The sequence below is a fragment of the Fundulus heteroclitus genome, chromosome 12 (assembly GCF_011125445.2).
Source record: "Fundulus heteroclitus isolate FHET01 chromosome 12, MU-UCD_Fhet_4.1, whole genome shotgun sequence".
Taxonomy (NCBI): Eukaryota; Metazoa; Chordata; class Actinopteri; order Cyprinodontiformes; family Fundulidae; genus Fundulus; species Fundulus heteroclitus.
The window spans coordinates 12066661-12089313 of NC_046372.1; the positions used below are offsets into that span (position 1 = coordinate 12066661).

Below are 22653 nucleotides of genomic sequence, written 5' to 3' on the forward strand. Positions count from 1 at the left end.
TATACTACTGTCCAAACTAAGGCCTTGTAATGGCTTACATAACATGCAAATACAACCGAGGAGTCGTTAGGGTCGTTACAGAGGAGTGGACCAGTTTCGCTTCAATCTGCTGGCTTAATGTCTTTAACGACCGCCCATTACTAAGGGGTGGACCTGTTTTCAGTTGTATTTGCATGTTATCTAAGCCATTACAAGGCCTTAGTTTGGACAGTAGTATAAAGCTTGTTACTCCACATTACTCCAGACTTTTTCAATTGAGAAGGCTTCCTGGAGAGGAAGCTAAACGTCTTCAACTACGGAAAACAAGTCCAGTTGTTTTGTTTTTTACTTTTTTGGAATGACCATAACCTGGATGACTGAGAATCTTCACCAGCACATGGCTGATAGAAAGCGCTTGAAAGCACTGGTCCCAGTTTGGGGCAGATTACACTCGCTGCAATATTCGTGGCGCGAAGTGCAAGGAAAGCCGTGTTGATACCCACATAGTCAGACATACTGTGAGCCGCGTGGACCTTTTGCCCTTCATAGTCGAGAGCACCAATTGCATACCTTTCTTGTGACAAATTCTTACATTTGTCAGACTTCTGCCAGAGGGACAATGGACAGTAGCATGTTTGATGAGCTAGTTGAGCACCTGGAGCCGTTTCTTCTCCAGCAGGTACCTACCGCACACCTGTCAGTGCGACGCAGAGAGGCTGTGACACCGTGTGTTCCTGCGACCGCCTGCTTGGCTCAGCATGGTGTCACATGTAGGGCTGGGCAATATGGACCACAAATAATATTGATAGTTTTCGGCTGATATACGATATTTATCTCGATATGTTTTTCTTTTCATTAATTAATTATAAAAAGGCATCTCTGAATCAAAGCTTTATCCCAAATGTCTCACAGGCACAGCTGTAGACAAATATGAGAAACGGCTTAAAGCTAACCTACTGGAATACGCGAAAGTATAATTTTAATGCAACATAGACCATATCAATATAAACGATATAGTCCCATCTTTTTTTTCTTTTCTTTCTAAATCTTAATATTTTTTTAAATCTTGAGACATTGCCCAGCCGTAGTCGCGTGTAAAAAAATTTTTTTGATGACTTCTTCCCCTGGTGTGAGGGATCGCATAAAGTAAATTTAGTTCACAGCAAACAAATTCGCTTCACTTTTTTTGTAGTTTGAGATACTTCAATATGTAAAATATTATACCTTTATTTTTACTCCCTCCTCTTTTGCTCATGTTTTAAAAAATATTGGCCCTCCATGGACCCCATCACAAAATCTTTCCAGAGGGAAAAGAACAGAAATTAGGAATACATGGAGCTGGGTTTTAATTTGTGCATTATTACAAACAAACCAAAACAACACTGCGTACTTAAGGGTTTTCACGTTGAAGAAGTTTGTGAAACAATTGCAATGTTACAATTCAAAGAGTTGGGTTGTGTTTTGATATATATTCATTAAAGTTTATATATTGAGAAATATGTTAAATTGAAAAATTTAGAGATTTTATTATTAAACGACTTGACATTTACTACCACATAAACACATAAAAGTACCAAAAATTGGTACCATTGACTACTGATACGCGTTTTTTAACCATAATATGAGGCACTTTATTAATTTACTTGTTTCCTTTTTTTAAGTTAGATTGAAGTTACACAAGTAAAGTAAAGCCTGTTCTTAGCTCATTGTGTAATACCATCAGCAGCAAACATATTTTCATTGTTTACATTGGCAGGGCCGCTATCTTGTTTTACAAGAATGTATCACAGCTTGCATTGAGTTGCACTTTGAATTCAGGCCAAATGAATCACACCAGATGAAACGCTTGACGTAAAAGAAAGTTTTTAATGAAAGTATTTCTTTCATTTCTTTTTATGGGAAAATAAAGGAGGGGGGAAAAAAAATCAATGAATAGGATTTGGTAAAATAAAATCAGAGATCTAATTTTTTAGCCATATCGCCCAGCCCTACTATTACCACATATCTGCATTTTTAACTTTGATACATGTGGACTGTAGTTACCAATGAAGTCACTTCTGAAGACAGTTGGTTGCTAGTTTTAACTCAGGAGTTAAAAGGGGGTTAAATACAAATGCATGCAACACCTTTTAGAGTTGTAAAAAAAAAATTAAAACCCAGTCTGTTATTTTTCTCTTTCACTTCTCAATAATGTGTTACTTTGTGTTGGTCTATCACATTAAATCCCAATAAAATACATTGACATTAGTTGTTATAAGTAGCGCTGCACTAGGACAACATAATATTTGATGAAGCTGGTTAATGTTGTGATAACCGATTCACAAAAAAATATTTAGAATAATATAAAGTGCATAATTGTAAGTGTATAATTATTTATATATAATATAAATAAAGAGTTGAAAAGACTACTTTGTCCAGCTACTGGAATAAAAACACAATTCACCTTTTCCAACAGCTGAGTTTTTTCTTAATGACTTGGGCACCTTACCTCGTCGTTATCTTCTTTATGTTGCTTTAAAAAGTGTCAACAAATATAATAGAGGCATAGAGTCTGAATGCTTGGTATTTAAATAATTAGAATCAAACACCTGCTGCTGTCCAGGCCGTTCTTTACTGTGTACATAATGGTGTCCTCTCCTGTGACATTGATAATTAGCTATATGCTGTTTAGCCCTAGTCATAATGTGACAGAATCTGAATTCAGGGAATAAATACTTTTCCTTAGACAATGTATACGGATGTCAGGCAGAGTTATGCTTTGCATTTCTACACATTTGCATGACTTATTTTGTATTCAAAACTGAAGGAGGTGTACAATTTCACTTAGTTTGACTTAATCTAAGCTGTTTGCCACCAGACATGCCTTGTTGTTTTATAACTTGGGTAAGTTAAGTTTTACAAAATTCTGTAGAACGTATCTGATGAGAAAAGATTGACTCGTTGAACGAGTATGTAATCCTCCCACCCTTGTGCTATTATCTTGTTGTCACCATGACGGTGCGCTTTTCTTTTCACCGTGACGCTGCACTTTTGTTTTCCCACAGTTTTTGTCCAGTTTCGTCCGCTCCTTTTGATTTAGAAATGAACGCCTTCATCCAGGCTGTTCAGACATGCTCATCTAATGCCAGTGTTTAATGTTGCGCAGCTGGAATGTAAATAAATCCAAGCAGAATGCATTACTGTGACATTTAAAAGCTGCCTTGACAGGGAGGTTAAGCATGTTAAGGGTATTCATATATGTTTGGTTTTTTTTATTCTCTCCCTTTCATTGTATGTGTAGAGCTCAATCTCAGAGACGCTCGACAGCACCGACAGCATAGATGCAAGGAGGATGGATATGATCTATACCATTGAAGACACCCCGCCCTGGTACCTGTGTGTGTTCTTAGGCTTACAGGTAAGTCTGCACTTAAAGCTGGATAAAGCGAGAAAGAATAACACCACCTGCACAGGTTTATGCGCCGGATTTGTCATGTCATGTTCGGTACCTTTCCACCCTGTGCTCCCATCACTCTGCACGAAAACCACAAAAATAGGATTTATTCCCAGCAGTCATTACGCTGCGAGTTCAAAAGCATAATGCGACCACAACCTGCTTTTGTCCGACATCGGGTATTTGTCATGCGTCATCTCCCCTTTATCTTATTTGGTCACCGGTGGAAAGAGCTCATTTCTGTGAAGTGGATGACCTAAACCCCCCTCAATGTACAAAATGACGCGAGTGGAAAAGCTCTACAGAAGCCACACAATAATTATATTTACTCCCTAAGCGCGTGCAGTAAGTCTTTAACTGCTGGTTCAGACCTAGAAAAGGGGCTGTTTGTGTCTAAAATTGTGGATTGAAGCGTCCGTTTGATGGCTGAGCAACAACAAAACACTTTGCAGGCGAATAATAATCTAAATTGCTTTCTTGGAACTGATGAATCGTTTGAGGATCAGTGCAGCCAAACATCTTTTGCAAGAGATTCGTAGGGGTTTGTCTCAACATGTCAAGATGGCCACCATTGTGCAATTATTGGCACCCCTGGTAAAGAAGTGTAAAAACGGCTAAAATGATTTCCTCCTTTATTCCCAGTAGCATAATTTAACACTGCAAAATTTAGAATCAGTGATTTAAGGGATGTATTCAGCAGGGGAATAAATCCCACATGAAGAACAAGAAATGTTTTTAACAAGCTACGTCTCTAACAGTAATCAGCAGCCCTAACAAGCCGATTGTAAATGGTTCAATTGTTTTCTATTGGATGCCTCACTTTAACGTTTTTGTGTCTTGGAACCGTTATTCAGTAATACATGTTTCCTGTTTGATCAAAATTATAAAGGTGATATTTCAAAACGCCTGTTTTGTATTACCTACTCTTCAAAATGAGAACGACGAGAACATGTCCTTTAACCCAGGTAGATGTATGCTGATCCCAAAAAGCTAGAAAATAGCTGCTTGCTCAAACTTCCCATCTATCATCAGATGACTGGTTTTAAAAGTGAAACTGGATGAGGAGCCTTTCACCACGGGATAAGATTCTCATAGTATAAGTTTCAGTTAAAAAAAAAAAAACTTTCTTATTGTCATAGTAGTAAACAAAAGTTTAACCTGTTGACACAGAAACCAACTCTTGCAGCTGTTAAAATAATCTAACACTGCTTAATTAAAATGTGATTTATTTAATGTCATTCTGACCCACTTCACTGAAATTCAGTTTGCTAAGTGCTTCTTTCACAGATTACCATTTAGCACAGAATTATTAAGGCCTCTGGTAGTTAGGCTGAAAGTAATCTTTTTAATTTCATCAACCCGTTTCTTCTGACTGGAAATAACAACATTTGTTTGTAATCAGGGCAGAAGCTCTCTGCTGCAGGTGAAACCCATTAAACAGTTTAATAGCAATGTGGTGGGTGCTTCAGTTATTTTGGGGCAAAAGGAAATATTTTGTAAGCTAGAGCTACTATTTAATTAGTCACTGTAGCTGTTCATGTGATAATGTTTCCCATTCTTGCAGTACACGTTAATGTGGCCTTTAGTTCATGCTTATGAAATAGCCAAAAATAATTGAGTGACTTTTTCTGGATTTAATTACAGCTAAAATGTCTTGAGAAAAGCACCACATTATAGAACAAATACATTCAGAAGCTTTTTAAAAAATGGGGAACAGTTAATTTTGTTAGATTTTATTTGACCTACTGACTGACTGCATCGCCGACTCTGCAGGCAAACAATGGTAAATAAAACATGGCGCATGAACGCTAGCACCCTTTTAAGAAAAAAAAAAGGGTTATGAAAAAGGGTCGGAATGAGCTCTATTTAAAACATTTTTCTCTTAAAAAGGTGAATTTAAAGATGTTTTCAGAAGGATAGTATATGTAAAATACCAGGTTATGACTCCTTTAATAACACCATAGTCCTGAACCTAACCCCCATAGCCCAGAAAAAAAAGTGAGACCCTAAAAAAGCTCCTCACTTTACTAGTAAAATGAGCAGAAACTGTTCTCGCTCAGCTGTAAGTTCAAGAACACACGCACACCTTTGCTTCTCATTCCAGATGTTCATCATATGGCTGACTGCTTTTATTTGCATAATCATTTCCAGCACTACCTGACGTGTTTCAGCGGGACCATCGCCGTCCCGTTCCTCCTCGCTGAGGCCATGTGCGTGGGCTTTGATCAGTGGGCCACCAGTCAGCTCATCGGGACCATCTTCTTCTGCGTGGGGATCACAACCCTGCTGCAGACCACTCTGGGCTGCAGGTACACAAACGGCTTACGGCTGCTGTTTTTCCCCCTTCTGTCACTTCTGTGTCTCATTACAAGGTTACTACTTATACTTAAAGCCAAAGCCCATTAATGCCAACATGAAGTTCCTCTTCCACTTTCTTCCTGTTTTGTTCACTGCGCGGCTTGCACAAGTGTGCAAGCATGAATTGTCGGACCGCTGCAGCGCCCGCTCAGCATTCCAGGATGATTTGAAGTTTCTTGTTTTGTTCGTGCCGCTTTTTTCATAAACCTGGGCGTGAAGTTAAAAAAATAAATTAAAAAATCCAGAAACTAAACACAGGAGATTTACCCTGCACTTAACAGAGCTAGCTACATGTTATTCAAGTGTTGCGTCACATCTTGGCAAAGGAAGCGAACCGTAAAACTATAATTAATTAAATCCACAGGCATTTGTTTACGAGAAGATGCTTGGCAGACCTACTTTCATAAATACAAGTGCAAACACGTCAGGAATAAGTCAACTGACCTACTTCTCACAGATATATTTTTACTGATCTGTGTACAAACATCTGTGTCCTTTTTTCATCTGTTTAGTTGCCATATACCTTTTTAAACCATCTGTATTTCCCTTTTTTCCCCCTCTAATTTACTTCTTCATAGCAACAAAGATGTTTGTATAGAACGTGACGTTTGTAAGCCTAACTCTTCAAAGTTAAAAAAAAAACAAAGTAAAAAGCACCAAAAAAAAGGATTATGTGAAAATTTTCCATTTAGATTGGTTGGACATGCGAAAGCCTTTATATTTTTGGACACATAAAGAAAATCTATTTTATAATACATGGACCAGTTGTGGAAAGGGATGGAAGAAAAAAAAATTATTTTGAGTTCTAGAGTTGTGAAATAAGAGCCAGTAGGAACACGTTATTGTCGATACTAGAAAATTTATTGGACAAAGATACTCATTTGTATCTAAATTCATATAAAGTGACACATTCACATTTGTCCAAATTGTCGCTCTTCTTCCAAACACAGTGTTGCAACAGCAGAGACACTCATCCGCTCATCTAAACAATGATCTGCTGCTAAACATATGCCACCCTCTTTTAACCGACTGGACAAAGAACAAAAGCATTGTTTGGAGAAACTTTCCCTATGAGACAGAGGAACAGGAAAATATGTATTTATCTGTTTAAACATTAGCCATACAGACACAGACAGACCAGTGACTGTCTTTTAAGCTCTTCACAACTTTCTTGTTGACTTGTCTGCTGTGACCTTTAACAAACCTTTGAGAACGTCTTAAAACAGTATGAGATCAAATTATACACAAACGGAGAATCGGTTTAATTATTATGGGATTTCTGAAGGCAGCTGGTTGCACTGGGTTTCATTATTTTCGATCACTATCACATAAAATCCCAATTTAAAGGTTGTGGTTGTAATGTGTGTAAAACAAGGCTCTGTACGTGATGTGTCGGCGATTTGACTTGCACTCAGGTTGTGACTTGAAATCAAATTTCTCTTGTTGTGTTTGCTTCAAATGTTTGTGACGGTGACTAAGGAGGACTTTTCTTGGCATGCTGGTGTAGTTAGGAGACAGAAGTCTTTTAGAATGACGGCAGCATATCGGTAACCATAACAAGCCTACACGGCTGTCGATGGTTACGGGGGCCTTCAGAGGCCAAAAATACATCAGAAACTGGTAAATAGGTTTCCAATCACACCAATATAATCGAATTCTGCCCTTTTTATCGCAGATTCAAATCCTGCATTTCTGTCAAGATTTTCCGCATTGTGGTTGTCATAGAGCCCTGCATTAGGGACTCCAGACTTAGACTTAGACTTAGACAACTTTATTTGTCATTTTGTATGCACAGAGTGCGTGCAGAACGAAATTTAGTTTGCATACAGCTTGAAAAATCACAGTAAATTGCACTAAATTTCAGGATAAAGATGCAGCAGCAATTTATGTAAACAATTTAAATGTAAACAATGTAAACACTGCAGGGGAAATGGACAGTGTGCGATTCACGGTATCCAGGAGAGTATTATTTAAAACCGTGCAATATACGAATGTGGTGCAGAGTCCATTTTGTGGCTTTAACACCGATTATTTAAAAAAAACAAAAGCCTCATACCTTGGATTAGATCGGGATAAATTCCTATTTAGCCACATATCATGTCTAAAGATGCTAAACAAAGATCATCCCCAATCTGTAATCCTGGATTATGCAAATGCTCATCTTTTTTGTACTTAAATCTCTAAAAACTCTTAAGAATTAGTATATTTATAATAGCAATCATTGTCTGCTCTGCAATGTGTCTCCTAAAACAGAAAAAGCAAAGCAGAAATTCAAAAAAAAAAAATTTAAACACTTGAAATTATTTAAAATTTTAACACAGTTTATGTTGCTTATTGATTTATATTCCTTTAATCTCTATCGGCAACTCTTTATTGCAAACAATGACATTTTCAGGACAGAAATGTATACTTTTTTTTTTAAGTTTTAGGTCAATGAAAAGGAAAATTCAGAAAAAGGGAAGTAAAAAAACGTGTCAAAGGGAGTTGGCCCTTGATTTAAGTTATATAAGATGTTGTCTTTGTCTCGCCCTCTTTTACTCGGTTCCAGGCACATAAGAGACTGGTTTTGGCCTCAGTGCAAGTGGCATTCCTGTCACATCAGCACCCCACTCTCTGCCTCTCTCTGAGGTGAAAGGCTGTTCTTATCTGTCCGTGTGTTTTTGTTTTTTGTGGCTTTCTGTCTGCAGAGAAATGCCACTGAATGGAAAAAGCTGAAGGGGTGGATTTATGGGAAAGTGAGAGAGGATGACAAGCATTAAAACACAGTAGTTTATTCTGAATTGGTAGCATTCATGTTACGGAGCATCTTAACCTGACTGTTTATTTACAGGAACAATAATAAAACTAAACGTTTTAAAGTTAAACATCCCAGCAAGATTATGACAGTTATAAGCAATTTGATTTATAATCCAATAGGGGGCAACATATATTGACAATAAGCCTGAGATTATGTCATCTGACCTAAAAGATCAGACTTGGGTAAAGCAAATCAAGTGAGATGTAAGAGATCACATTAGCAGTAATGTGTCCCAGAATTAGTTTATCTGGACAAGCAGAGACTTAAATAGTTCACAGTGCTATGTGTAAAATTAGGTCAGAATGAAAATAAAATCATTCTTGTCCTCCCACCACACCCCCTCCCTAAATTCAGGTCACCATCATCACTTCTTCTCACCCCACCTGCCTTACTTTCCCCCGTTTATGTGCAAATAACCTTCAGTGTAGATCTGTAACCCATTATTTATTTTATTGTCTCACCTCTTTCTGTTGCTTGTGATCGTGACTCACATACATGACTTTACAAAGTATTTGTCTAATTCAATAATGAGGTATTTCCAAAAATATGTTTGATAATTTGCCTAAAAAACCCACTGCTACTCGGCATTACCAGTTGTCATGGTTATTCCCTCCCTCTTCAGAGGGGATGTTTTATTGAAAAGCAAGTCCTGCTGGCATTAGGTGTCGTTTTATCTCTTCTCATGAAACAGAAATGTCAGTTGTTCCGGCTCGTTATGGTTGCTGAGGTGCTGCCGCCACGCTAGAAGACTTCTGTCTGATATCTACGCCAGCCTGCCGTGACGGTCCTCCTTAGTCACCGTCACGAACAGAGCCAAACACAATGTGGAAAATTTGACTTCATGTCACAACCTGAGTGCAAGTCAAATCTCCCAAAATCATTCACAGTACCGGTTTTACTCTTACATTGAAGGTTGTATTTGTAATATGTGTATTTTATTGGGATTTTATGTGACGGTGACTCAAAAAAAAAAAAAAAAAATGAAACCAACTGCCTTCAGAAGTCCCTTAAAGGTGCATAGTGCAAGTTTTGAAGTTGAATATTATTTATTTTCTTTCCCATACATGCCCTGCGTGTAAAGTGATTTATCCTCTATTTACCGCAGTTGCCTCTGTTGGCTGGATTAGTCAGTTCATGAGAGAGTGATTCTGTTTGCTGCGCGCTCTCGTTCATCTGGCTACTTTGTTGAGTCTCTGCCGTAATCGATGCATTAGCGAGAGAAGACGGGCTAATTTCAATATTTATAGCTTTCTTAGCTTAGAAGACGTCACGCCGCTAAACAAAAGTTTAGCACAAGTGTAATTTCAACGTGTCACCAGAGGGGGCAGACTTGGGTTAAAAGTCTGGAACTTGCAGCGCTACTTTGATTGTTAGGCGCCCGCATGCAGTGCAGGGCCTATTGCTCTGCACCTAATAAGGGTTTCTTTATTCATGCCTTTAACATTTTTTATTCACAAATTTCATTTTTTCATGCTACATTGAAGTAACCTGACAACAGCCAGCTGTATGTCTCGCTCCGCCTAGCTCCACTCACATACATCTGGGACACCGCGATAGGAATTGCCTTTATTGAAGGCTGGGCCTTATCAAAACTCCTTGCATATGATTGGATAAGCCACTTGTCTGTCATCTTTATCGACGTGCTATTTCAACCACTCACACCGAAGCTAACCCGTGACGCTGTGAGACCGACGCAGGAAAAAAAAAATTTTTTTTTTTTTTTTTTTTATGTGTTTGCGGCTCTTGTGGCACGCATTTTATTGACAGTGAGCTGACAGGAAGAGGAGGGAAGACAGGCGGCAAAGCGTCGCGGGTCGGAGTCGAGCCCCGGAAAACAAAACTTGCCAAATCCGGTCGGGAGAAGGGCGAAAACATGGTTTCCACCAACAAAAGCCTTCAGAGCCGTTCTCTGATGTTCTTTTAATGAAACAATATCAGATAGATTGGACAACACGGAAGAAATAGCAGCATCAATGCTAACGCTTGCTTCCTCGATGCGAGCCGCCATTGTTGTTGGAATCTCACGGTCACTTCTCCACTACGTCACATCCAGGAAACACCCGCCCTGCGTCCTGATTGGCCAGACCATAAATTTGGTTGGGGAAATCACTTTCAATGAGCGGTGTCCCAGATGTATGTGAGTGGAGCTAGGCGGAGCGATACATGCAGCTGGCTGTTGTCAGGTTAACATTGAAGTATTTAATCATGTTTTAATAACAGCAACTTTCCATGCTGCTTCGATGCAGACCTTCTCCTGTCGGCTGGTTTTGATGAAGATACATCCTTTTAACTCAGAAGATTTGATTTAAAATCCCCAAGCAATAAAAGCCTACGACCAAGGAACTCAGAAGCTTTGCCTTTGACAGTTATACGCACCACCAGGCGGGCGCCTTCTTCAATTTCTTCAGAAATTGAACGTTTCTAGTTTTTTTTTGTAATTGTGGAAAGGAATAACCTCAATCTCAGAAACAAAGATTGGCTGTTTTATCATAGTGGTGGTTTTATCTGTTTATTAGCACAGGCTCTTGCCTCGACAGTGAGTTTCAGTCTTAAAGTGGAGAAATGGTTATTCAGCAGGGTTGGTATGAACCCTTTGTCCCACATTGCTGACATGGCGTACTTCTACATGACCGCTAACACGTTATCATAACATCTCTGAAATGCCTTTCTGACTTTTCTCACTTTTTTTCCCCCCTCTAGGTTGCCTTTGTTTCAGGCGAGTGCGTTTGCCTTCCTCGCACCAGCCAGAGCCATCCTGTCTTTGGATAAGTGGAAGTGTAACAGCACAGGTAGGTCTTCCTTTCGGCGGTTCCTCCTAATAAAACATTGTTTCATAATTTAATGACACCCCCCCCCCCACCCCCGTTCTCTTCAAACCTGAGCAGAGCGTCCATTCCTGAACGGCACCGAGCTCCTCCACACGGAGCACATCTGGCACCCCAGGATACGCGAGGTGAGGCCAAGATTCAAACTGGGAACCCATGTGGGCACGGAGAAGGAGATTTGGTAGAGGGTTACAAAATAAGCTTCAAGAAATTGAGTCAGATGTTATTCAGATTAGCTTAAATGAATCTTTATGCAACGTTTTACGCAACAGAAGTGAAACTCTAACTTAATAAAGGAGCGGTTTTGTGCTGATAGGGAAATCCCCGTCTCCATATGTCTGCAGGGTTCGTCTTTATATGACAGATGGCGTTAATCTGCGTTAACCTTTTCAGTCTGCGTTAGCCGGTTCAGTAATTGATCTTTATGTGACATGGCTGAGAGAAAGCTCAATAAGACTGGATTAGATTTTAAAACGTGCTCGTGATGAAAGGAGACAGAGGGGAACTTAACAGGGTTATTACCTGGAACATCGATCCTGTTGCCACAGCTACCCCTACCCTAATGATGATGGTCAAAGCAGTTTATGGTCATTTTCTTATCTTAAATGTGATGTAATATGAAGTTTGGTTGTGGGGAAATGGAAAAAAAAGTAGATTTTGAAAAGGTTTTCCTTCAGGCAGTCAGTAAGTATCCGTGAGCAGAGTAAATTTTTAGTTTAGAACAGCATGTTCTGCTAGACGAGGCATATCTATTAGTTTAAACAGTTCACTTCTATATAAAAGGTGTACTTTAAAGTGTTAAACTGAATTTTTAAAGAAGAGCCAATATTGTTTTCCCTGTTTTTCCTCTCAAATGCGTCATAGTATGTCTGATCATTTGAAATGTGGTTGAAGTGTTGAATCATGAGATGGAAATTAATCTTGAATCTTAACCACTGGCCAAAGACCAGATAATGAAAGGATTTTCTGTGACTTTTTGAAAAGAAGCATGTTACAAACATCCATTACATCCGTCTGCAATAAACTGTACCGACGCTGGCAGATCTGTTGGTACCCTTGCAGCTCATTGAAAAAAATTTTTATTTCTTCCAAAAAGTAATTTGTGCAAAAAAACATTGTAATATTCTCTACATTTTTTTATAAAAAGTACCATTCCAGTAGATACACTGCTAAAAACAATTGGGGAGAAAAACATTATATTTGCAGGGAGATTACATTTTTAGTGGAACAGTTTCAATTTATTTTCAATCTCCCTAGTTGGTAAAAATAAAGAGGAATGTTGATTTGTCTGAATTCATTCAGTCATTTATTTATTTATTTATTAGTGTCCTGTCTGGCAATGTGGCAATAAGAATTGTTGTCCTAATGCCAAAAAGAGCCCGACAGATTTTACTTTCACAAGTGGAGCATTACTGCTTTTGCCATAGTGCTCCGCTTGAATTACACGTGTAAATAGTTTTATTGTAATTTATGCACTGAGTATTTCATGTTATATGGACACTACAATGAGAAAGTAGAAGAGGAAAAGAAAAACAAGAAAAGAAAAAAAAAGGAGAAAAGGTGAAAGAAAGGGGAGATAAAAGGGAGAGAATGATAAAACGTCATCTGTCTGCTTCATCACCTGCACAAGATAAGTTCCTCATACCCCCATAACCCACTATTTTATTACATTGAAAATAAGAGAATTGAAATTATACATTGTTTTCTAGATCCATACTCCAACTGGAGAGGAAAATAAGTAGCTAGCAGCACTTGTCTGCTGCTTTATTTCTTGGGTTTGAAGTTGTTAAACTTTCCCTGAGCTTTCTTCTTTGTGACATTTCCTCACAGATCCAAGGGGCGATCATCGTATCATCCTTGATCGAGGTGTGCATCGGAGCTCTGGGTCTGCCCGGGATGCTGCTAAAATACATCGGCCCTCTGACCATCACTCCCACCGTGGCCCTCATCGGGCTCTCGGGCTTCCAGGCTGCAGGCGAGAGGGCTGGGAAACACTGGGGCGTCGCTATGCTGTAAGTACAGGCTCACAATGCAAACGATGATTAGGGCTGAACAATTAATCGCATTTTCAATATAATCGCGATTTAAAAAAACGCAATTTCCAAATCGCAGAGTCTGCAATTTTTGGCTATGTAACAATCAGGGAATTAGACGCGTCCATTAGGTGTTGGTAAAATGTTTAAAGTGGGTTTGCCTCCACATGGAAGGAAGGACAGTTGCAGCAGTGAGATAATCTAATTTTATTACTTGTTTAAGAGTTTATATAATCATACATAGCATTAAGTACTGGTCAATCAGTTTAATACATAGACTTGCTTGTTTGTGGCACTTTATGTTCAACAAGGATCGATGTCCAAATCAATTAAAAAATGTTCTCTTGAATAATATTCTGATTAATAGAAACATTAAAAGTTCTTGTTTTGAATAGTCCTTGTTTACAAACATCTTTATTTAGAGGCCATTTTTGTTGGTTGTGGTTAACGCAGAGAAAAGTCAAAATTGCAATTTTGGTTGAAATATATTGTAGGCAGAACGCAATCATTTCTGCTCCGAGTTTAGATGCTGTGGGTCTTTTAGCAACTAATCTGCACCGCGAGGAAACAAAATAATTTGTTGTTTGTATATGTTTAAAAAGACATGATAAATTAAACTGGGAAAAAAAATCGCATTAAATCGCAATATTAAGAAAAAAAATCGCAATTAGATTATTTGCCAAAATCGTTCAGCCCTAACGACGATTTCATCTATAAGAGGTGCTAAACAAAAAAACGTTTTTCAAACCAACTTGACAATGTCAAAATATAATTGATCCATCCCGTTGTTAAATGTTAGATCATCATTTAACTAAACAGCTTTATTAGCCATGCTCAAAGCAGAGGTTACCTGAGAATAAAGAAATAATTATATTAGAACCTGACTGACAACATGAAGTAGACTGAAGGATCCCAAAATGCAACACACCTTCAACAGATGAGAACTAGACTTTAACATCAGTGAGTGTGGAAAGCTTGACAAAGCCATTTCCAAAGCTTCAGGGCTCCAGTGAGTCACAGTGAGAGCCTCCATTTACAGAAAATGGAGAAAACATTGAACAATGGAGGTCACACAAGAACGCAAAACGACATCTGAAGCTCTGCAGGCGTCTTTTGCCTCAGTTACAGTAAGAAAGAGAGACTGGACAAAAAGGCACCATAGTAGAGTTTTAAGGTTAAAATCACTTAAGGGTGGCACCATCAGTTAATAACTTTAAGGAGCAATTACTTTTTCACAAAGGGTCCTTTCAGTTTGGATAACTTTGTTCCCCTAATAATGATGAAATCACCATTTAATAACATTTTCTTTATTTATTCAGGTTTGGTTGTCTAATATTAGACTTAGATGCTGTTTAGTGATCTGAGACTTTTAAATGTGACAAAAAAAAAACCCAGAAGAAATCTTTACGGGTAAAAAAAAAAGAAAAGAAATTGTCTAAATATGTGTTTTACAATCATTCATTTCCCTTTTTAAGGTTTAAGCAATAATAAGTGAGGCTATGCTAAGCCTACAGTTGCAACATCTGTATGTATTCTGGCTCAAATTGATGTCTTACAAAACCAGAGCTTTCTGGCTGTTTTTGGGGTGTAAAGCCCTGAGTAATGAAGGCAGCTGCGCGTTATGGTTGTGATATTACGGTCGTGTGACATCAGCTCCTGCCGCGTCATTGTTATTTGCTGCAGCGCCTCGGCTCTCGCTCTGCGGGGACGGGGGATACATGCCTGTAATTGCCACGGAGTTCTCAGGCAGTTAGGATAATTGATTTTCTCTGAATGCCCTAGAGTCGTGGCATGACACATTCAGGACTAAATGAAACATCTTCGAACCGGATTATCTCTCACCAGGGGAATAATAAGTGTGGAAAATGATAAGACCCTATTATCTGGCCCGTTCGGCTGACTTGAGGGGTATTTTTGTGTCTGCAGGACTATATTTTTGGTGCTGCTCTTCTCCCAGTATGCCAGAAATGTTCACTTCCCCCTGCCGATCTACAAAGTCAAGAAAGGTTGGACCTTCTACAGGCTACAGGTTTTCAAAATGTTTCCGGTGGGTATCTCTTTTTTCGCCTCTTGCACAAACTGTGTCCAGAATCTTCCTTTTCCTCATTCTATCTGCAATCTTAACATTTATCTATCTTGTAATGAGTTCACCTTGTTTTATTTAAAGCTTTTGTTCCAATAAAAGTCAGATTGTTCAGCAGAGGTAATCTCGTTCTCCCCGAGCGTCTGTAAATCAGTCCTTTTATCCGCTCTCCAGGCCGAATAATTAAAAACGCCACAGGTCCCTGTCTGTCTGATTTATGCGTCTCATCAAAGGGGCTCTGGATGCGTCCCATTCGCCATATAACAGTGTCTCAGAAGCAAGTTGCAGCATTTTAAATCAGTAATTTTCTGTAGAAAATCTGCTTATTATCTGCAAAGTGTAATTTATAGTAATTCAAGTAAAACTTTGAAATCATTCTTATTTAGTCAGATGTTTGTTTTGTTTTTTCATCTCCCATTTTGTATATAAGAGTTGATACTTTAATTTGTCTGGTTTATTTATTTATATATATATATATATATATATAAATATATAAATAAATAATATAGAATATGAATTTTTCTCCTCTGGTGAATCCCTGAAGGGTGTTTTCTTCTCTCCTGCAACCAGATCATTATGGCCATCTTGGTGTCGTGGCTGCTGTGCTTCATTTTTACGGTGACGGACGTTTTCCCGCCGGAGGAGAACAAATACGGTTTCTACGCCCGCACTGACGCACGTCAGGGAATCCTGAAAGCTGCGCCGTGGTTCAAGATCCCCTATCCCTGTAAGTTAAAGATGGGGAAGAGAAAGGGAGTGAAAGGAATGATTACAGGCTTTTGTAATGTAATATTTAGGGTAATTATGAGTCAGCTTTTAAGTTTCACAACTGCTGTCATCATATGTCATGCCACTAGTCTAGAGTCTGTCAAATATGATTATTTAGTGACCGTTACAGCTTTGTTATAGGCAGGCTGCTTGATAATTGCTGTAAGACACTTGATACAACTTGTTTCCTCTAATAACGTGTTTTTTTTTAGGTTTACGGCAAAGCTTTGTGCCAACATGAAAACATTATTTCTTGACACAAATTAATCTCTGTTACCTCTGAAGCTCAGAAATGCTACTTCCCTGATAACCCAGAGCAAATCAGATTTTCTAGATTTCCTTTTATCAAGATGTCTGCCAGCCCTATTTATCCTTTAAAATCAGTTCACCAAAATAAAGTATGTTGCAGAAGAAGAAGCCGGGAGAAATGGCCATGTCGATGTCACTTCCGATCCGGTTCTGATCAGCATGGTTATTCTGAGCATGGCTGTGCACCAGTTCTCCTTTTATTTTCACCAGCTGTGCAGTGATTGCGTTAAGCACAGAGGATGTGAATGGAAATGACTAAAAATAAGGGTTCTACACATAGAATAGAGTAGAAATATCCTTTATTGTACCACGACAGGGACATTCAGGTGAACCAGCAGCAAAATTAAAGGTAAATGGAACCATGCAGATACACAAAGGTAAAAGTATAGAAACAAAAATTAAGAATAAGAGTAAAGAGTAAAGTACGGGCAAATTTACAACTTAAGAAAAACACTGTGTAGTTATTAAAAATGGCTGATTAAAGAAATGTGCAACTCTTTAGAGTGATTGTTTTTTTTTTATGTGTATTTGTGCATGAAAGGTAATGGCAAACTATTTACAACAAATGGAAAAACTACAGCAAACCAGCAGAAATATGAACATGGAGATTCATGCATGGAGGTGGGAGACACTGCCCAACGGCGGCGTTGTGATTTTTTTGTCACACTGAGGGCCAAAAAAATATAATTAGAAATAACTAAAATTACCAAAAAATTATACCGGTACTTTGAAATTTCTTTACCTAATCCACAGAATATGACCATGCAATATTTTAACTAAACAAATTGGTCAGATTTTCCTTAGGAGAAAGGACCCGTAAATCATTGCAGATCCAAAACTTTAAAAAGGTTTTGCACATTTTCCTCAGTAAAAGATGATCATCCAGGTTACAAACTCTTGTGGGCTGTGTTGGGAGGAAAAAAAATTTAATATTTGTTTTATCTATTCTTAGCAAAGAGAACAGGATTTCAGTCAGCGCCTTCTTTGAAAGGGCTCGCTGTATTTAGCCAGTTTTAATAATTGAATTAAAAGCTGATTTCGGTGCACCAAAGTCTGCATTTCAGTAAAAGTCACTGGATAGATGTGGTCCTATCCACTATGAGATCAAAGAGAATGTAAAAAGTGTAGTTATTAAAAGATACTTGTAAGAAAATTTTAACTTGTCTAACAATTTTTCCCAAATTAAAATGAAAAGTCTCCATCTGCATCAACCACCTGTGTTTGTGGGGCAAATAATACTTGAATTATAGCTGAGGGGGCGCACAAAATAAGTTCAGCAGACACAAATGGCCCCTGGGCCACATTTGGACGCCCCTGTGCTAGAGTCCTTCTGTCCAGGAGGCATCCTACCTCACCTCTGGGCTTCCAGATGAGCTTAACAAACCGCTTCCTCTTAAGTGTCAGTAAGCTGCTGCTCCAGCAAACTGCATCATAGAAGATGGCTGATGCCACTTCAGAGTCAAAAAAGGTTTTTCAGAACCGTCTCCACAACATCTATCCCACCTAAGCAGGTAGCGTCTGCTCTGACTCCACCTAAATAACACTGTGGTGCTGTTTACAGGGTTCCCGCGGATCCTTAAAAAGTCTTAAAAGGCATTGAATTCTGTAATATAAAACTAAGGCCTTAATTGGCATTAAAATGTCTTAAATCAGTCTTTCTTAGGTCTTAAAATTGTTACCAGGTCATAAATAGGATTTTATTTTGGTAATCCTTACCAAACAGTAAAGTAATTGACACAATTATAATTTTTTTAATTTACCAAACGGCTCAATGTAACCATTATTGGTTCCGTCCCGATAGCGGAACCAATAAAAACTGTTGCGGCCGGACCATAGCTGCGAGAAAGAGTTGGCACTGGTTATGTAGTGGTTTTAAAAACTGATTTATAGTTTATTTTAGTAGGGAACAAAACAACGTTTGTGAATTCAGTTCAGTAGTTGTTAAAAATATATCTGTAATTTGTGTTTTTTAGCTTTCTTCCTATATGGAATGTTTTTCAAAATTTTAAACATGTCTACTGGGCCAGAAAGTAATGGTTTATGTTAAAATAAACATTTGGGTAAAGTTGTCGCAACCAGGTTTATCTTGTTTATCGTGAAGTTGGTCTTAACTTTTTATTTCAAGTGGCATTAAAAAGTCTTGAATTTAACTTGCCTTATGCTGTAGGAACCCTGTGTTTAAGATGTTATTCTGAGTTGTGGATTCTGAAACTCCATTTCCAGACACAGATTTCTCTCAAAGTGGTTAGACCCAAGAAGTCACTTCAAGCTAATTCTACAAATCCTGTTTGGAAGTTCAAATATTAATATTCAATCTGTTGAACATGTAACTGAGACACTGTGGGGAAAACTGGTCAGTGCTGCAGCTAATTATTGTGAGTAAACACTCAGAAGGAAGGTTTAGAGAGGATGATTGCAGATTTAATATTATAAAGAGACACAGAGGAGGCATTCAAAGTTAAAGTCACGCTAAAACGGACAGCACCAGCTGCTGCTGTGGTGATCTGGTGTCTGGCTGCTATCGTTTGTTTTCCCGTTTTGGCCATGATACAAACACTGTTGCGTCCTCATCCCTTAGCCTTTTGTTGCTCATTTCCTTGAAGCCAACTCCGGTAGTTGTATAACTCTGAGGCTAAGAGGAAGAGCTCTCACTCCATCATTTTTCTAAATTCCCAATAATCGTCTAAACATCGATTCAACATATTCCTGTTAGAGTGGTCTGCTCGGTCAAGAAAGCAGTCTGTTTTCTGTTTTATAATACAATTACATGTGCCGTCATCATCCATAAATGCTAATAGCCTTTATGGTTTAGAGTGGCACGCTGTCAAAGGCTATCAGCGTCAAAAAAAATATTTAAACAGATTTTGCTTTATTTTTGATTTATATTTTTCTGGCTTTAAAAATATGATGAAGGCATTTCCCTTTTAATGTTGAGCTGTCCAGTAACATTTTTATTTTTATTTATTTAAAAAGTAATTTTAAGGCGTTCTAATTCTGAGCTCTGGTCCTTTTTGTCCTCCTCTACAGTCCAGTGGGGCACTCCCACCGTCACAGCTGCAGGGGTGATCGGCATGATGAGCGCCGTGGTGGCCAGCATCATTGAGTCCATCGGTGACTACTACGCCTGTGCCCGGCTCTCCTGCGCTCCTCCACCTCCTATTCACGCCATCAATCGGTGACTTATTCTTCAGCTCCAGCTCTACCTGAGGTACTTAATGGCCGCTGTGCCTGAAATGTGTAACTAATGCTTTTGCTCTGGCTCATTAGGGGGATATTTGTGGAGGGCATTTCCTGTGTGCTGGATGGTGTTTTCGGGACAGGAAACGGGTCCACCTCCTCCAGCCCGAACATCGGTGTCCTTGGAATCACAAAGGTAAGACCCAGCTACCTTTGTTTCAGTTTGGACTTCTTTCCTTCCTTGTGTCCTAAATTCTTTCTTGCTAGTTAGCAAAAATCTAGCTAGCTGTATTTTATCTTAATCTAGCAACACTTTACCTGAATATAAAATCTTGCTAGACTTTATATTTTATCTTGCAAGCTATTTTTTATTTTCAAGTACAATTTTATTTAAATCTAGTGATATTTTATCTAAATATAGCATATTTTAGATTTTATCTCACTAGCTAAAATCTAGCTAGCTATATTTTATCTTAATCTACAAAGACTTTATCTGAATATAAAATCTTGCAGATTTTATATTTTATCATGCTAGCTATTTATTTTTAAGTACAATTTTATCTAAATCTAGTGATATTTTATCTAAATATAACATATTTTATGTCGCTAGCTAAAATCTAGCTAGCTATATTTTATCTTAATCTAGCAAGACTTTACCTGAATATAAAATCTTGCTAGACTTTATATTTTATCTTGCTAGCTATTTTTTCTTTTCAAGTACAATTTTATCTAAATCTAGTGATATTTTATCTAAATATAACATATTTTATGCCGCTAGCTAAAATCTAGCTAGCTATATTTTATCTTAATCTAGCAAGACCTTACCTGAATATAAAATCTTGCTAGACTTTATATTTTATCTTGCTAGCAATTTTTTATTTTTAAGTACAATTTTATCTAAATCTAACAATATTTTATCTAAATATAGCATATTTTAGATTTTATATTACTAGCTAAAATCTAACTAGCTATATTTTATCTTAATCAAGCAAGATTCTACCTGAATATAAAATCTTGCTAGATTTTATATTTTTTCTCGCTAGCTAGCTATTTTTAAGTACAATTTTATCTAAATATAACGATATTTTATCTAAATATAACATATTTTATGTCGCTAGCTAAAATCTAGCTAGCTAGATTTTATCTTAATCTAGCAAGACTTTACCTGAATATAAAATCTTGCTAGACTTTATATTTTATCTTGCTAGCTATTTTTTATTTTCAAGTACAATTTTATCTAAATCTAGTGATATTTTATCTAAATATAACATATTTTATGTCGCTAGCTAAAATCTAGCTAGCTATATTTTATCTTAATCTAGCAAGACTTTACCTGAATATAAAATCTTGCTAGACTTTATATTTTATCTTGCTAGCTATTTTTTATTTTTAAGTACAATTTTATATAAATATAACAATATTTTATCTAAATATAGCATATTTTAGATTTTATCTCGCTTGCTAAAATCTAGCTAGCTAGCTATTTTTTAATTTTAAAGTCTACCTGCTTTAAGAAAATCTGCCATAAATTCCTCCTGAACTTTTGTTTAAGTCAATTTGAAGGACTAAAAACTCTGTAGAGCTGAATAAGGAAAAATCAGAATTTTCTAACACGAATTTTCTGTGGGAATCCAGTTTTAAATAATAAAGATACAGCTTAGAAAAGAGAAGGATTGAATGTTAAAGCAACAGTGTTGTTACGCGCTCTGATAGCCGTTTCCTTCTCTCCAATTCCTTCTTCAGGTGGGCAGCAGACGTGTGATCCAGTACGGCGCTGCCATGATGCTGCTGCTGGGGCTTGTGGGTAAATTCAGCGCCCTGTTTGCCTCTCTGCCTGACCCGGTCCTGGGTGCCCTGTTCTGCACCCTGTTCGGGATGATCACAGCGGTGGGGCTCTCCAACCTGCAGTTTGTCGACCTCAACTCGTCCAGGAACCTCTTCGTCCTGGGCTTCTCCATCTTCTTTGGTCTGATGCTGCCAAGCTACCTTAAAGAGAACCCGCTGGTCACCGGTGAGCCCGAGCAGAAGTGTCTCCCATTGTTACAAATATAAGTCTCTTTCCCTTTTATTTGTTTGTAAATGGTAAGAAAAACAATTATATTTATATGAGAACTAAATGTTCGCCAGTCGTCTAATTTATTACAATCTGTGCATAAAGGGCAGAACTACAACAAGGGTTGATAGTCTGTGAAATATTCACTTAAAAACTTCTACAAAATTTTATTAGGTGTTATTTCTCTGCTTTAGCTTTGCTACAAGAAAATCTAAACAACAATGAGACAGTAATCTCTGTAGCAATATATATGTTTGCAGGGTTGGGATCAATTATTGATTTCAGTCTATTAAATAAAAGCAATTAATAATTTGGTTGAATTGACAATACAATTTGTGCGATGCTGTAAAACTTGAGCGTTTTTACTGAAGGATGCTACGAGAATTTCAGTCTCTTGCCTCTGTGGCACCAGAGCTATTTACAGTCTGCCTGATTTTTCAGGCCATCTGGTCAGCCGTGTGCAGCAATTAAGGATAAGGTGCTTTATTTGTCATTATACATTAAACGAAATTTCGTAGATCAGATGGAGGGTTAGCCTGAATCGCTGCGACAGTGCGCACCGCCACTAATGGCCGATCTGACCAATTGGTGGAAAAGTAGCAGCGCTGCTCTGTGCTCCATTCAGCCACAAAAACTAAATGTAACCTATAGAAACCATATGACCAAATATTTTAGGGGTTTAGAAACTAACCGTGATAAACCTTGATACCTTTGACCGACCCATTCCTGATGCATGCCTTGACTTTTTTAAGCATTTTTGAACTTTGCCTCAGCACCAAACCTGTACTTCTCTACAACCTTAGATCAGTGGTTCTCAAGCCTTTTTTAGTAGCTAGCC

General features: G+C 38.0%; 1 protein-coding gene across 2 annotated transcripts in view; it reads left to right on the forward strand.

Annotated features, from left to right (window-relative positions):
- The window catches only part of slc23a2 (solute carrier family 23 member 2), a 63071-nt gene that overhangs the window by 36016 nt on the left and 4402 nt on the right, over positions 1 to 22653 (forward strand). For both annotated transcript variants that reach the window (XM_012870024.3, XM_036143938.1), the window contains 10 exons: positions 3260 to 3376; positions 5564 to 5721; positions 11268 to 11356; positions 11453 to 11520; positions 13223 to 13404; positions 15352 to 15472; positions 16079 to 16235; positions 19613 to 19760; positions 19853 to 19958; positions 21506 to 21773. In XM_012870024.3, the coding sequence (XP_012725478.2) occupies positions 3260 to 3376; positions 5564 to 5721; positions 11268 to 11356; positions 11453 to 11520; positions 13223 to 13404; positions 15352 to 15472; positions 16079 to 16235; positions 19613 to 19760; positions 19853 to 19958; positions 21506 to 21773 (1414 nt within the window). The remainder of the gene's footprint in view (positions 1 to 3259; positions 3377 to 5563; positions 5722 to 11267; positions 11357 to 11452; positions 11521 to 13222; positions 13405 to 15351; positions 15473 to 16078; positions 16236 to 19612; positions 19761 to 19852; positions 19959 to 21505; positions 21774 to 22653) is intronic.